Raw genomic sequence first — 17,312 nt, 5'->3', positions numbered from 1 at the left:
CACAATGTCCTCAGCTGAGCAGAGCAGAAGACTTCATAACTGTCCCTGACGATTATTTAAGAGGAGGCTCAAGAAGGCTCAGTAACAACTGCCGTAACTATTCATAAGTGCCACAAAATGGTTAGAGATCAAGTTCACAGCACTGACTTTCATCCTACATAATAAACCATATTATTTCATTTATATTTGGCAATTCTGGATATGGTGATTTTAGGCTTTGAAGAGACAATGATGGTATTTACCAGAGATCTTAATAGATATAATTTTAGAAGGGGTTTAAGTTTTATTTATATATTTTTTATTGTAGTAAAATATACAGAACATAAAATGTAGTATCTAAACCATTTTTAAGTGTACAATTCACTGGCATTAAGTACATTCACAATGTTATGCAACCATCGTTATAACAGATAAAATTTTGTATAATGTGCATAGCATGTATTTCAAACCCACGGTTATACAAATTTCTTAAGCAATGCAGACATTTGTATAAATTGTGTAAAAATCATAAATCAGGGGCAGTGTACACATGCAATTATAGTGAGTCTGATGCCTTAATTATTCAATTTTTCACAACTTCCTCAGTTTTACTGTAAAGTTGTCTGTAGCTCAAAATATTCTGTAATCTTTTCAATAAAATTAGTAATATCACTTATAGAACATGAATTTCAGAACATGCTTTTCCACATTTATTCAACTGATAGGGTTTTTCTCATGATGAATTCTTTGCTGCTTCAATAAAAGGCTAATTTTAAGTTTTCCCACATTTACAAAGCTCCCTTGTTTTTATGACTTCTTTGATGGAGAATAAGATGTATTTTCCAGTTAAAAGATTCCCCACATGTGTTGCATTTATTTTGTTGCTCTGCTGTGAGTTGAGTAATGTTTAAGGAGATGTGATCTCTTGATGAAGGCTTTGCCACATTCAGTGCACCCGTGGGGTTTCTCGCCTGTATGAATCCTCTGATGCATGACCAACACTGATGAGTCTGCAAAGGCTTTGCCACATTCTCTGCATTGGTATGGTTTCTCGCCTGTATGGATTCTGGAGTGTTTATAAAGGGATGAACCGTACTTGAAGCTTTTCCCACACTCCTTACATTCAAATGAGTTCTCAGGTGTGTGTGATTTCACATGCTGAGTAAAGGAGGAGTTCCAGGTGAATGATTTTCCGCATTGACCGCATTCATAAGGCTTCTCTCCAGTGTGGAGTCTCTGATGGACCACGAGTTGTGCTTTATGCGTAAAAGCTTTCCCACAATCACTGCACACAAAGGGTCTCTCTCCACTATGAATTTTTTGATGAGCTGCAAGGTGTCCCTTACTGTTAAAGGCTTTCCCACAGTCACTGCATTCAAAGGTTTTTTTTTTCCTTGTATGCTCTTTTTCATGTCTAATGAGATGAGACTTCTTTTGGAAGGTTTTCCCACATTCACTGCACCCAAAGGTTTTTTTCCTTCTGTGCTTTCTTTCATGTCTAATAAGACACAACTTGTTTTTGAAGGCTTTTCCACATTCCTTGTATTCGTAAGAGTTTTCTCTGATATAACTTTTATTATAACTAAGAAAGTATAAGTTAGGTTGCAAACACTTTCCATTTGATTCACATTTATGCTGTTTTTGTCTTGAAGAAATAAAATTTATATTCAGATTACAATTTTGGACTGTCTCGTTGGTCAGTGTTTTCTTGAAGGTGAACATACCTTGGTTCAAAAAACTGTCTTTGCTTCCTTCTCCTTCCTGTCCCTCTAGCTCATCATCAAGTAAGCAGATAACTTCTAAAAAGGAGTAAAATGAAACATTCTCAGTTACTCCTTCCAATATCATGTAATAGAAAGAAATTTTTAAAGTCTATGTTTTCGGGCAAGGATGCCAATTCTGACCACTTCTAGTCAACATAGTACTAAAATCCTAGCTAGACCAATTAGGTAAGAAAAAGAAACAAAAACATCCAAACGGGGAAGGAAGAAGTAAAAGAATCTCTGTTCATTGATGACATGATCTTGTATTCAGAAAACCCTAAAGATTCCATGAAAAAACTCTTAGAACTAACAAATTCACCAAAGTTGTAGGATACAAAATCAACATAAAAAAATCAGTTGTCTTTCTATACCCTAAAAGCAAACAATCTGAAAAGGAAATTAAGAAAACAATCCATTTACAATAGCATCAAAAAGAATAAAATAAAGGAGATGAAAGACCTGTACACTGACAACTACAGAACACTTCTGAAAGAGATTAAAGAAAACACAAATAAATAGAAAGACATTTTCCATTTTCTGTGTTCATGGACTACTGTTAAAATGTCCCAAATGTACCCAAATGTATCTACAGATTAAGTGCAATCCCAGTGGAATTTTTTGCAGAATTTGAAAAAGCAATTCTAGGGGCCTTCCCTGGTGGTGCAATGGTTAAGAATCCTCCTGCCGGGACTTCCCTGGTGGCACAATGGTTAAGAATCCGCCTCCCAATGCAGGGGACACAGGTTCAAGCCCTGGTCTGGGAAGATCCCACATGCTGCAGAGCAACTAAGCCTGTGTGCCACAATTACTGAGCCTGCACTCTGGAGCCCACGAGCCACAACTAATGAGCCCGTGTGCCACAACTACTGAAGCCCACGCGCCTAGAGCCCATGCTCTGCAACAAGAGGAGACACCCCAATAAGAAGCCCGCGCACCACAACGAAGAGTAGCCCCCGCTTGCTGCAACTAGAGAAAGCCCGTGCACAGCAATGAAGACCCAACGCAGCCAAAAATCAATCAATAAAATAAATAAATTTATATATATATAAAAAAGAAGAATTCACTTGCCAATGCAGGGGACAAGGGTTTGAGCCCTTGTCTGGGCTCGCACAGCAACAAAGACCCAATGCAGCCAAAAATAAATTTAAAAATAAATTAATTAACTAAAAAAAAAAAGGAAAAAGCAATTCTAAAACTCGTATGGAACCACGAAGGACTCCCAAGAGCCGAAGCAATCTTGAGTAAGAACAAAGCAACAGGTCTCACATTTCCTGTCTTGAAATCACATCACAAAATTACAGTAATCAAAACTGTACTTTACGGTACTGGCATAAAGACAGACATATAGACCAACGGAAAAGAACAGAGATCCCAGAAATAAGCCCACGCATATATGGTCTTCAAGAAGTGTGCCAAGACAACACAATGGGGAAAGAATAGTTTCTTCAACAAATAGTGCTGGGAAAACCAGATACCCACATGTAAAAGAGTGAAATTGGACTCCAATCTTACACCACACACAAAAATCAACTCAAAATGTATTAAAGACTTAAACATAAGATCTGAAACTATAAAACTCCTAGAAGAAAAGATAGGGGAAAACTTCAGAATATTGGTGCTCACAATGATTTCTTGGACAGGGAACCAAAAGCACTGACAACAAGAGCAAAAATAGACAAGTGGTCCTACAGCAAACTAAAAAGTTTCCGTCAAGAGAAGGAAACAATTAATAGAGTGAAAAGGCAACCTACAGAATGGGAAAAAATATTTTAAAAACATATATTGGATAAGTTGTTAATATCCAAAATATATAAGGAACCCTTACAACTCAATAGCAAAAAAATGGGCAAAGAACTTTAATAGACATTTCTCCAAAGGAGACATACAAATGGTCAACAGGTATATGAAAAGATGCTCAACATCACTAATCATCAGGGAATTGCAATTCAAAACCACAATAAGATATCACCTCACACCTGTTAGGATGTCCATTATTTAAAAACAAACAAAAAATATAACAAGTATTGGCAAGAATGTGGAGAAATTAGAACCCTGGTGTACTGTTGGTATGCATGTAAAATGGTATGGAGTTTCCTCAAAATATCAAAAATTGAACCACCATATGATCCAGCAATCCCACTTCTGGGTATTTATCAAAAGAATTGAAAACAGGATTTCCTAGAGATATTAGCACTCCTGTGCTCACTGCAGCATTATTCACAATAGCCAAGAGTTGAAAACAATCTAAATGTCCACTGACAGATGAATGGATAAAGGAAATATGGTATATACATACTTTAAAAAAGAAGGAGGGCTTCCCTGGTGGTGCAGTGGTTGAGAGTCCGCCTGCCGATGCAGGAGACACGGGTTCGTGCCCCGGTCTGGGAAGATCCCACATGCCGCGGAGCGGCTGGGCCCGTGAGCCATGGCCGCTGAGCCTGCGCGTCCGGAGCCTGTGCTCCGCAATGGGAGAGGCCACAACAGTGAGAAGCCCGCGTACCACAAAAAAAAAGAAAAAAGAAAAAAGAAGGAAATCCTTCATGTGCTACAACATGGATGAACATCAAGGACATTAGGCTAAGTGAAATCAGCCAGTCACAGAAGGACAAAAACTGCATGATAGCACTTACATAAGGTATTTTAAATAGTCAAACCTATATAAGCAGAAACTAGAGTAGTGGTTGCCAGGGGCAGGGAGGAGTGGGAAATGGCGAGTTGTTCAATGGGTTTAGAGTTTCAGTCCTGCAAGATGAGGAAGTTCTAGAGATCCCCTGTACACCAACGTGCATACAGTTAACAATATTGTACTATACACTTAAAAGTTTGCCAATGAGGGTAAGTTTCATATTATGCTTTTTTTTTTTACCAAACACATGCAAAAAGTCTCTGGTTTCAGGTCTGGTCTCCCATTCTAGACTACAAAACAAAAAAGAAATCTGTATTTGTCCTGCCCTGGGCATTAAGAAGAAACTGCTGAAATGGAGGCTTCTGGAAAACAATAATGAGAACAAGTAGCTTTTTCTATTTATAAATATGACTTTCCATTCCGTGAAAGATGGTAAAACAGGCACAAAGTAATGTTATAACAATGACAAAGAAAGTTAAAAAGGACTCTTAACAAGGATGCAGAGTAGCTCTGAGAGTGGGGAGAGCCATTTCAGAGGAATGAATGAGGAGAGTAACCAGGGGAACAAGGAGATAAAGGCATTCTGAGAAATGAGAAGAGCTAGACTGGGTTGGGGAAATTTGACCAGAGTCAAAATCTACAACATCTAATAATTAAGTTATCCTGTTAGGATGCTCCCAAGTCTCCTTCACACACTTCTTCTCCTTCCTCATCCTGCACACAACCACCAAAGAACTGTCAAGCCATTAACTCCCTTTTACCTATAGGCACTTTCCTATATCCTCTCTAGCCACCCAAGCCACAGTTGAGGCCTATTTGTAGAAAGTTCTCCAACTCCACTTCTGCTAGGATTCATTCTCCAATGCCTACACATACCCAGGAACACAGAGGCTCAGCAGAACACTGAAAAGAGACCAGATGTCAATTCTTTTGCTTCTATCATCAGTTATTTCTACTACTTGATAAGAATTTTTCCTGAAAAATAATCCTATTTTTTTATAACCTCTTTCAACCTTCCAGACATACTAGCCTCCAAAACTCTGCTTTGCCCCTGACACCACACTCTTTAACTCAAATTTCACATTTTGGTTTCCACACATACAGATTCCATTATTTCTGGGGATCTGAACCATAAGACTCCTAGGCTTTACCAACTTTTGCCTTTATATGCTGTGTGGTTAAGAAAGTTAACTCTGACTACTGTTACTATGGTGCCACACCATGTCCAAAACAACATCATCACTGCTCAAAACCCTACAAATGCTAAGTCCACTGATATAATAATGTTAGGGAAAATGGAGGAGAAGGCAATTCTTCACTGTTTCTGAGATTGCCTTCCATCAAGGGAGAACCTTATTAGTGTAACAATTTGGACTCTTACCTCATTCCTTATTTCTCAAATAAACACAATCTGATTACATTATTAGAAATAGATGTATGGACAGATCTGCCATCATGCTGAGGAGGGAAGAAGAATGAGGATTCTAGGAACTAAGAGAACCAACAAGCACTTCGATGGAACAGGCAGCGTGAGGAGCCAGAGCAGAGAGGAAGGACATCCTCCCACACAAGAACTGAGAAACAGAAAGAGCAGCCACGTGGAAGAGTGGAAGTGGAGGTGTCATCTGGGGATCTGAGGATGTTGTGTCAGGTGTACCCAGTCACTTTCAAAGGTGTGTGGTTTTAAGAGGTGCTTCCTACAAAGTATTTCAGAGGTGACTGTCCCTCACTCACCAACTGAGATCTCAGTTCCAGAGACTCCCATCTACCTGCTTTCTCTGACTCACCTGGAGAGTGCCAATGTGGGTTCTCTCCCTCCACCATCCATGGCTCTTGTCCTTGTTCCACCTTGAAGATCACTTTTGTTTTGGTGACTGGACACCCTGTTCAAGGGAAACAACACAGAACTGGGGACAAAGTGCTAGGAACAAACGACTACCTCACAATTCGGGTTTGCCTCCTGGAGTCTTAGGGCCTGTGAAGATAACAAACTTTAGAAGAGAAAAGACCCTTCTTCATTTGGGAGGCAGAAGCATTAAACATACTACCTGATCCCCAAAGGGGATTATGAATCTTTGACTGGACTAAGCTGGTGGCGCAGTGGTTAAGAATCCACCTGCCAACGCAGGGGACAAGGGCTCGAGCCCTGGTCCGGGAAGATCCCACATGCCGAGGAGCAACGAGGCCCGTGCACCACAACTACCAAGCCTGCTCTCTAGAGCTCGCAGTCATAACTACTAAGCCCATGTGCCACAACTACTGAAGCCCACGCACCTAGAGCCCGTGCTCCGCAACAAGAGAAGCCACCGCAATGAGAAGCCCACGCACCACAACGAAGAGAAGCCCCTGCTCGCCACACTAGAGAAACAGAAAGCCCGCATGCAGCAAAGAACACCCAACACGGCCATAAATAAACAAACAAACAAACAGAAATAGCAAAAACAAAGAAAAAGATTCTTTGACCACTAAAATTCGGGGTCAAACTTACTAATGCTTCAGAATGTTCACAGGTTTCTCAAGTCTTAAAGGAAGGGTACGATTAGTATATCCTGAGTTACACAGGGAAATTGTCCTTACCCACTGAGATGAGGTTTCTAAAGTTCTCCAGCATCACATCCCAATACAGCTTCCTCTGAGCATATCCCAGCAGCTGCCACTCCTCCACGGTGAAGTCCACGGCCACATCCTGGAATGTCACTGATCCCTGTAATAGTATATTCATTTTCGACCTGAAGTGAGGACCACTGGGGCACGTGGAGAGGATTCAGAGCAATTCCTCTAATTATGTTCATATGTTCAGAGTTTGCAGTAAGTTACCTAGAATAACTAAAAACTACGTACTTGATTTAGAATTAAAATTTGTGATAGAAGAAAATCATATTAAAACTGTCCCACTATATACATATACACACATATGTATATATACATACGTATACATACATATATATGGAGAGAGGGAGAGGAAGAGAAGGAATAAGATAATACTAAGTTCACCGAGCATTGTTTTGGCCTCATGTATTCTGCTTATACAAAGGGACACTGAAAAACAGTCATATGAAAACGGCTACTCATTTATGACAAATCATCAAATTTTTTTCTTTCACGATAAGTGCCAGGAAAATTTTTATCTGTGGAATTGTTATACCTTACTCTCTAGGACATGGCCAATAACTTCACCGATTGGGTATCTTGTTTTTATGACTGCCAAGATTAAGCATAAATTTGCATCTCAACATTACAAAGCATGTTCAGACCCTATGGCCTCCATATCAATTTTCTAATTTTTCTTCAATTTAAATTTCAATCTATATTTTTCCCATTTATATTCTTACCTATTAATACTTTTCCACTTTAATATATGGAGTCTTACAAGTCACTTCAAATTCACCAGAAAGCAAAGTGGAATTTGAATGAATAAATGGATGGATAGACGTATGGATGGATGGATATCTTGCCTGGAAGTTGGTCACTTTCTGCGGCTCATGAGAAAGGACACTGATCTACGAAAACAAGACAGGGGGAGTCCCCTGCCTTTCTAGCCTAGAAATAAGTACCCATATGCCAGCTACAAAAAAAAGCTACTGGGGGAAGAATGACCTTTCAAACAAGCAGGGAAGTCCATGTTATAGAAAGACCAACTTGTCCACTTTTAATCCTGATATGATCACAGAACTTGGATAAGGATGGTCTCTCTTGGGTAGATGTATATATTTCTGCCCATTGATCTATTACAATTTATTGTTAATTTCTGATCTAGTGATTTCTTTTCTCCCAGAAACTTATCCCAAAGAAATAAAAATTGATGGATATGAAAATTAAAAGCCTGAGTTCTGGAGCCGGGCAACCGAGTTCAAATTCAGCTACTCCACTTACTAGCAGCAATGACCCTGAGAAAGTCACTTAACTACTCTATACTTCAGTTTTCTTATCTGCAAAATGCTGACGATAATAGTACACACATCATAGGATTTTTACAAGGATTAAATAAGTGAATACATGGAAACCACTCAGAACAATATGTGGTAAGCACTCAATAAGACTGTGACTATTTTTAAAAATAAAAAAGGGGAGAAAGGGAAAGATGAAAAATAATGTTTTTATATCATTGCTTATAATATGAAAACAGACAATAGCTTAAATGTCCATTAATAGAGTGTTGATTTAAAAAAAAAGATGATAACTTAAATGTCCATTAAAAGTGTTGATTAAAAAAAATGCTGTATAAAGATATTGCTTTGGAAAGAGGTTCCATTTATATTTGTAGGTGAAAAAAGTACGTTAAAATATATAACATGATCCTCCCCTCCCCTTTTAAAAGAATATGCACGCAGATACAGAGACACACAAGCTTGGTGTTCTCTGCAAATAAATAATAGCTATTTACAAAAATGTAAATAATTGCTATTTAGGGTTGTAAAGACAGCAGAATCATATGTAACTTCTATTTTATTTTTTTACATATTTGTACTTTCTAAATGTTTATAATGTATTATTTTTTCAAATATATACATATATATACATGTAAATATATAGTTTAAAAATATACATGTAAAATTTAAACAAAGGTCTGTAATGCCCTACAACATCTTGGTTCCACCTCTTCTAACCTCATCTACCTCAATCCTTCAAGCACCCTCCGACAGTCACTCTGATCAGACGTTCAGCTTTCTTGCTCTTCCTCCAAAATACCAAGGATGATTACTCAGGATCTCTGCACATCTCTTCTGCCTGGGCTGTTCTCCCACAGGGAAAAATCGAGATACTGCACAGCTCACTCTCTAAATTCCTTCAGGTCTCTGCTTACAGGTCACTTAGCAGTGAGGCTTTTCTTGACAACCTCAGATAAAAGAGTTTCCTCCCTCTCGGTCACCACCACTCTGTACACCCATACTCTGTCTTTTTCTCCATTGCACCTACTATCAAATGACAGATTGTGTATCTGTTTATTTGGTTTTTGTTTCTCTACCTCCATGAAAAACATAGATTCTGTTTTGCTCACTGTGGTACACCAAGTACCAGAATGGTGTTTGGTCCACAACATACACTCAGCAAATATTTGCTGAATGACTCAAACTCCTTGTTACATGTTTTCAAAAGAAACTTATTAAGCAACTTTGGCCCAACTGAACTGTGATGCAGAGAACTTCCCTGGCAGGCGAGTGGTTAAGACTCCGTGCTTCCACTGCAGGGGGCACCTGTTCAATCCCTGGGCAGGGAACTAAGATACTGCATGCCGCTGCGGTGCGGCAAAACTTTTTTTTATTTTTATTTTTTTAATTTTTGGCTGCGCTAGGTCTTCATTGTTGCCCATGGGCTTTCTCTAGTTGTGGCAAGTGGGGGCTACTCTTCATTGCAGTGCGCGGGCTTCTCATTGAGGTGGCTTCTCTTGTTGCAGAGCACGGGCTCTAGGCGCACAGGCTTCAGTAGTTGTGGCGCATGGGTTTAGTTGCTCCACGGCATGTGGGATCTTCCCGGACCAGGGCTCAAACCCGTGTACCCTGTATTGGCAGGCGGATTCTTAACCACTGCACCACCAGGTAAGACCCGTGGCAAAACTTTTGAACTGTGATGCAGGAAAAAGAACAGTCTGGGAATTGAAGACTGGATTTCAGGCCTGACTCAGCCACTAACAAGCTGTGGGACTCTAGCACTCAATTGCCATCTCCTTAAAATGAAGAAGCAGAACCAGAAGACTCCTAAAAGTCCTCCTAGCACCATGAGGCTGTGATTACCCTGTAAACTAGTTCTGCATTTAGGTAAGGGGAGAAAGGGAATCAGCATAACCCCAAAGGGCAAATATGACAACTAAAATAGTAAGGAGCCAGCTTAATTGTGAAGGAAGCAATGAGGAAGGGAACGCACTGGTGTGAATGTGTGTTTGTGAGAGCCTGAGAGAGAGAGAAAGAGAGAAGGGGAATGAATAAATGTGTTTAGGAAAGAAGCAGAATTTCTTCTGTAGTAGCTCTTGATTCTTCTTTCCCTTGACCATACCCTCATTCTCCTCCAGTGAGTTTCATTTTCCTGTGGAGCCTGACCACATAAACCCATACTTCATTTTCTGTAATTCTCACCTCTCTCCTCAAACATTTGGGACACCTCCATAAACACAGTCCTTGATGGTACCTACATGTAATGCCATGAGTCAAGCCCTACTCTCACTGGATAGTAGAGACAGAAGTTGATTCTTGTCTCAACTGAAATGGGGTTAAAAAGTCACAGGTCAGGAGAGCCTCTTCCCGGGGTTAATCTGATGGAGAAGCAACAAACACTCCTTCAACAGGAACCTTCACGTTGGGCCGCGATTCTTTAAACTCACCATCCTGTGGCCCTAGGTTGGCTTTTTGTAGATTTTAACCAGGGCCGCTGGAAACTGAAACAGGCAGGAATACGCAAGAGGGACCCTCAGGTTCAATTACACAGTCTTCCTGCAGAGACACCAAGAGTTCTCTCAATAACAATGATCACAAGTTGAAGTTCATTTAGCATTCACTCCTCAAGAATACAAACTAACTCTTTGTTTTAGGCAAAGTACTATGTTGCAAAAATAATGAAATTTGGGTAAAATGGCACTGAGTTTGAATACTCGCTCCTCCACTAACTAGTTGTGTGATTTGAAGCAGCTTCATACCTCCCTGTAAAACGATGAGTACACTTACAAAGTCATCGTGATAAACAAATGCCAATACTTTAAAATAATGTGCTTAACAGTGTCTGGCACTGGCTGTATTGGTTCTCTTCCCTGCCGCTTTGAAGTGGTTTACTGCCTTCGGCGAGTCAAAAATCTTGTGGAATGAGATGAGTTACAGTTCAACGCACAGGCGGAGGCTCCCTACGCGGTCCACACTACCTACAACACAGCAACGCAGACTGGCCCGCCACGCCCCAGCCAGACCTGGGCAGAAAGGAGCCCAGCCCTTACTCGGCTTCCTCTGAGCCAAATGCCCCCGCGCATAGGAGTTACCTACAATTTTGCTTTCTTCACATGAACTGAGAAGCCGGTCTCTGCTCTCCACCTGCTCCTCAAGCCATGCTGGCTCACCCGCGTTCAGTACTGAAACACGTGGAGGAACGCAAACACTTCCTGAGGTCCCCACTGCGCGTGTGCGGAAGTAGCGACCCACCCACACCCTCCCCCCAGGGTTCTCTGAGGAAATCCACCAGAGACTACATTTCCCATAAGGCGGCCGGAGTTTTATATCCGTAAGGCCTCAGGGATTTCCTCTTCATCTAGCGGAGATTTCTAGTTTGATGTTGTTTGGGCTTCATGGAGAATCATATTGAAAGGAAACGTGTACGTAATTTTTACTGATTAATATAAACGTGGCATATAGAAAACATATGCCATATAGACGTGGTAAATAGAAAACAGTAATTTATTTAAAGGAAGAGTTTCTTCTTTTATTTTTAAAAAGAATTAAACTTAGTAACACTGTAATAACATATCATCTGTAAATAGTTTTAAAACCTAAACTATGTAAATTAATGTATTAGATCCCTGTTAAAAAGGTTTTTAGTTTCAGACAGCTTAGTTATGAGTATGTTTCAAAGCTTTATTACAATCTAGGTGTAAGGGAACAGCAAGAGGGCAATTTCAAGTTTCACTCAGGGAAAAGAGTATATATAGGAAAAGAGAAGGGTTACATAATCGTTGGAGAGCTATAAAAATGACAGTGTATCTAACAGGCATCAGGTTGGGTGGATAACTAGTTTCTATAACAAGTCTTAATTCCATTAAAGTCATTTAGAAATTGCTTATCAGGAATGATCATTTTTTCCCAGAAGGAAGTCATGAATTATAGTATGCAAAAAAAAAAAAACAAAAACGCTTTTCCCAGACGAGGTTTGGGACAATTTCTCTTTTATAGGTTTCTTCAGACCTTTCTCCTCCACCCCGCAGCCCCAGCTCTCTCTCTCTTTTTTTAAAAAATTATTTATTATTTATTAATTTATTTATGGCTGCATAGGGTCTTAGTTGCGGCACATGCGATCTTTCATTGCGGCATTTGGGCTTCTCTCTAGTTGTGGCCCACAAGCTCAGTAGTTGTGGTGCATGGGCTTAGTTGCCCCGTGGCATGTGGGATCTTAGTCCCCTGACCAGGGATCGAACCCACATCCCCTGCATTGGAAGGCAGATTCTTTTTTTTTTTTTTTTTTTTTGTGGTACGCGGGCCTCTCACTGTTGTGGCCTCTCCCGCTGCGGAGCACAGGCTCCGGACGCGCAGGCTCAGCAGCCATGGCTCACGGGCCCAGCCGCTCCGCGGCATGTGGGATCTTCCCGGACCGGGCACGAACCCGTGTCTCCTGCATCGGCAGGCGGACTCTCAACCACTGCGCCACCAGGGAAGCCCAGAAGGCAGATTCTTAAGCACTGGACCACCAGAGAAGTCCCTTTTTTTTTCTTTTTTTTTTTTAATGTGTGTATACTGTCAGGCCTTATCGTAAGCATATATCTAATATTCATTCAACAAAAACATTTTGCCTGAGTTCCTGTTATATACCAGACATTGATTTGGGTATGGAGTAGTGAGCAAAACAGACAAAAATGCCTGCCTTGTGGAGCTAATGTTCTATTTTATTAGATATTGATAAATGCTATGGAGAAAAATAGTGCAATGAAAGGGGACAGGCAGTAGTGGAGGGCTGCAGTTTTAAACAGAGTAGTCCAGGAAGGCCTCTCTTAGGAGATATTTGAGCAAAGACCTGAAGGAAATGAAGTTGCAAACTCATGCCAGATGAAAAAGGGGTTTAGGTAGAAGAAACAGCAAGAGCAAAGACCTGAAGCAGAAAGTGCCAAACACATTTAAAGAACAGCAAGGAGGGCCATGTACCTGGAGAAGGGAGAATAATAAAGAGGTAAGGAGGGGTGAGGGCCCAGACTGTGGAGGGACTTGTAATCAATGTAAGGACTTTAGCTTTTCCTCTGAGTGAAAATAAAGGCTTCTGGAGAATTTTGGGCAGAGGAGTGGCATGGTCTGACTCAACTTTTAATATGATCACTCTGGCTGCTGTGTGGAGAATAAACTGGAGGAAAGCCAGGGTACAACCAGTTAGGAGGTCATTAGAATAATCAAGAAGTGAGATGATGGTGGCTCAGACCAAGTAGTAGCAGAAGAGCTAGTGGGAAGTAGTTGCATTCAAGGTCTAGTTTGAAGGCAGACTCGATATTGATTTACTGTAGATCATATGTAAGGTATGAGAGAAAAAGGAGACTCAAGGATGATTCCCAAGTTCCAGGTGTGAGCAAGTGAAAGGATGGAATTGCCATCAGATGAGATGGAGAAGGCTGCAAGAGGAGCACAGCTAGGGAGAAAGAGAGAGAGCAGGACCTGTTTTGAACGTGTTGAGTTTGAGATGCCGATTAGAGACAACCAGGTGGTGAAGTTGGACAAATATGCTTGAATTCAGGAGTGATGTCTACAAGAAATACATTTGGGAGATATCATTATATAGATAGACTTTGAAACCATCAGACAAATGGGCTTACCAATGAAGAGCGTATAAAGAGAGAAGAGAAGAGGTCTGAGGATAGAGCCCTGGGATATTCCCAAGTTGAGAGTTTGCAGAGATGAGAAGGACTCAGCAGGGAGACTGAGAAGGAAAAATCAGTGAAGCAGGAGGAGAACCAGGAGAATGTGGCTGCTGTAAGCAACGTGGAAATAAATGCTTCACAGAGAACCGAGGGCTACATCGCGTCCTAAGCTGTTAATAATTAAGACCGACGACTTGGTCATTGGATACAGCAAGTAGAATTTTATCGGTGACCTTTACCAGAACAGTTTCAGCAGAGTGGTGTAGGGGAAAGCCTATTTGGAATGAGTTTAAGAGAACATGACCTGAAAAGTCTAGATAGGGGGAATTTCAGTGAGACAAAGAGATGGTTTCTGTGGGGAAAAAAAGAATTCAAGAAGGAGAAAAAAAAAGACGGAAGGGGAACGGGTAGATTAACAGAGTGCTAAAACTAGCACTTTGGTGAAAGTTTGATGAGGAACAGGATATTATTTCCCCTGAAAATTACTTAATTACCATCTTTCCCTTTGTAATTAAGTAATTAATTAAGGGAAAAATGGTAATTTTACAATGTAGAAATGTGGTGGATGCCACCCTAACCAAGTAATTAAAGTTAAAGTGACCAGTAATGGGACTTCCCTGGTGGCACAGTCGTTAAGAATCCACCTGCCAATGCAGGGGACACGGCTTTGAGCCCTGGTCCGGGAAGGTCCCACATGCCACGAAGCAACTAAGCCCGTGCGCCACAACTACTGAGCCTGCGCTCTAGAGCCCATGAGCCACAACTACTGAGCCCGCATGCCACAACTACTGAAGCCTGCACACCTAGATCCTGTGCTCCGCAACAAGAGAAGCCACCATGATGAGAGGCCTGCGCACCGCAATGAAGAGTAGCCCCTGCTCGCCACAACTAGAGAAAGCCCGCGTGCAGCAATGAAGACCCACCTCAGCCAAATAAGTAACTAACTAACTAAATAAATAAAAATTTAAAATAAAATTTAGAAAAAGTAAGATCACCAGTAATAAGACAAGTTTGACATTGTGCTTTCTGACATGAAATACTAAGAATATCACTTATGTGATATACTTGCCCAAATGCATAACTTGAATCTAATCATGAGGAATCATCAGACCAACCAAAACTGAGGGGCACTCTACAAAATAACTGGCCTGTACTCTCCAAAAATATCAATGTCATGAAAGATGTTGAAGGGCTGAGGAATTGTTCCAGATTAAAGGAGTCTGAAGAAGTATGACAACTAAATACAATGGGTAATCCTGGTTTGGATCCTGGACCAGAAAAGAAAAATTGTTAAGAAAAACGTTATTGGTTTAAATGCAATGTGGTATCTTGGATTGGATCCTACATCCGAAAAAGGACATTTATTGAAAAACTAGTGAAAAATGAATAAAATCTGGAATTTAGTTAATTGTGATAAACCGGTGTTGGCTTCTTAGTTGTGCTCTGGTAATAAAAGATGTTAACCTTAGGGGCAATAATAGGTGAAGGATATATGGGAACTCTCGGTACTAGCTTTGAAACTTTTCTGTAAACCTAAAATTATTCCAAAATTAAAAATTTCTTTAAAAAAGAACAGTATTGAGACAATTGGGGAATTTTATGGATGATAGATTATAGTATTATACCAGTGGTATATTTTTTTAAATTTTCATCATTGAACTGTGGTCATATAACAGAATGTCCATGTTCAAAGGGGTGAAATGTTATTGGACATCTTCTCAGCCTCACTTCTTCCTTTTTTTTTTTTTCTGCCCACAGCATGCAGCTTGCAGGATCTCAGTTCCCCAACCAGGGATTGAACCCAGGCCACTGCAGTGAAAGCCCAGAATCCTACCCACTAGGCCACCAGGGAACTTCCTCTTCTTCCTTCTTTTGGTAACAGATCCTATTTTTCTTTGGGGGGACTACTCTGCTCCTATTACATGAGATCTTTGTGATAATGTAAATCAAAGTTTTCTGTGGTATCAATCTGTCTTTTCAGTGGTATGCACTAGCTCACTGGAAATAATATGCTTTTAGTTTTGCAAAGGAAATTACTAAAACACTAAAGTGCTTCTAAAAAAATAAGAGACCATTGTTTTTTCCTCATCATAGGTGAGTTTAACACATTTGCAATTAATATTATTATTGATATGTTTTTATTTATTTCTACTTTTTTTGGCTTTCTATTTATTATATCATTTTCTGCAACTTTCACCTTTCCTGCTCTGTTGGATTTATGAAGTTTTCATTATTGCCCTCTTCAGATTTTTAAGTTACACATTATATTTCTATGCTTTTCTAGTTACCCTTACCTTTTTTACACCTTTATAAATCCTAAACTCTCTTTTTCCAGAACTCAAGGACCTCTAAACTTAGATCTGCCTTTTCCACTTTTTCTGTTTTCTTCTTTTCATTATACTTTTTGTATTTCATTCTTAAAAATTAGCATATATGATATAATCAGAAAAAAATGAAGTTTCATTGGGGAGAAAATGCCCTATCTGCCATCTGTGTATAAATAAAAGAGAAAGAAGGTATTTTTCAGTGATCTTTTTATAAAGTAAAAAAAGAAAGAAAATCTCAAGGTATGACAAACTCTTAGAGGTGAGAAAAATCGAGGGAGTTCTCATTTAGATTGTTTATGGCTGTTTCAGCCACAGAATACAAATAGACTAGGGAGTTCTGGGAATCTGAGATGTTTGGATGGAACTAAGCATAGTTTTGGTTTTCTTCTTGCCAAAATCTCGTATGGCTTAAGCCAATGAGCTCAGTGACAAAAACTCTCAAGGTGGCAGTTTATATTTGTCCAGTAAGGAAGTATATATATATATATATATATATATATATATATATATATATATATATATATATACATACATACATATATATATATATTTTTTTAAAATTTTTGGCTGCATTGGGTCTTTGTTCCTGAGCGTGGGCTTTCTCTAGTTGCAGCAAGCAGAGGTTATTCTTCATTGCGAATGGGCTTCTCATTGCGGTGGCTTCTCTTGTTGCAGAGCACAGGCTCTAGACACATGGGCTTCAGTAGTTGTGGCACATGAGCTCAGTAGTTGTGGCTCGTGGGCTCTAGAGCACAGGTTCAGCAGTTATGGCACACGGGCTTAGTTTCTACGCGGCATGTGGGATCTTCCTGGACCAGGGCTTGAACCCATGTCCCCTGCATTGGCAGGTGGATTCTTAACCACTGCGCCACCAGGGAAGCCCAAGGAAGTATATTTTAACTTGCTCTACTGTATTCCTTCTTCCACTTGAGGGAGTGAATTAATTTATGGAACCTAGATAACATGCTTCCTGAATATTACAATTAAAATTCCCTTGTTTTATGCACAGACCATCGCACACCTCTTGCCACCTCTACCTACACAGCTGCTCTTCCAAGGGGACCTCACATCATGCCGACAACAGTAGA

General features: G+C 40.2%; 1 protein-coding gene across 4 annotated transcripts in view; it reads right to left on the bottom strand.

Annotated features, from left to right (window-relative positions):
* Window positions 1-346: 346 nt before the first annotated feature.
* The window catches only part of ZNF684 (zinc finger protein 684), a 32,636-nt gene continuing 15,670 nt past the window's right edge, over window positions 347-17,312 (bottom strand). Inside the window, exons 1-5 of one of the 4 annotated variants that reach the window (XM_082613956.1) lie at window positions 11,334-11,453; window positions 10,685-10,793; window positions 6,946-7,072; window positions 6,156-6,251; window positions 347-1,778 (exon numbers count right to left, since the gene is read on the bottom strand). In XM_082613956.1, coding sequence (XP_082470082.1) covers window positions 853-1,778; window positions 6,156-6,251; window positions 6,946-7,072; window positions 10,685-10,687 — 1,152 coding nt within the window. In that variant the 5' untranslated portion in view covers window positions 10,688-10,793; window positions 11,334-11,453 and the 3' untranslated portion in view covers window positions 347-852. Of the gene's footprint in view, window positions 1,779-6,155; window positions 6,252-6,945; window positions 7,073-10,684; window positions 10,794-11,333; window positions 11,454-17,312 lie in introns of those variants that run through there. The other 3 variants (XM_082613957.1, XM_082613960.1, XM_082613962.1) reach the window with 3 other exon arrangements.

Source organism: Mesoplodon mirus, assembly GCF_964341445.2.
Source record: "Mesoplodon mirus genome assembly, chromosome: 3".
Classification (NCBI taxonomy): Eukaryota; Metazoa; Chordata; class Mammalia; order Artiodactyla; family Ziphiidae; genus Mesoplodon; species Mesoplodon mirus.
The sequence above is the reverse complement of the archived record's forward strand: the minus strand, read 5'-3'. Positions and strand labels throughout refer to the sequence as shown.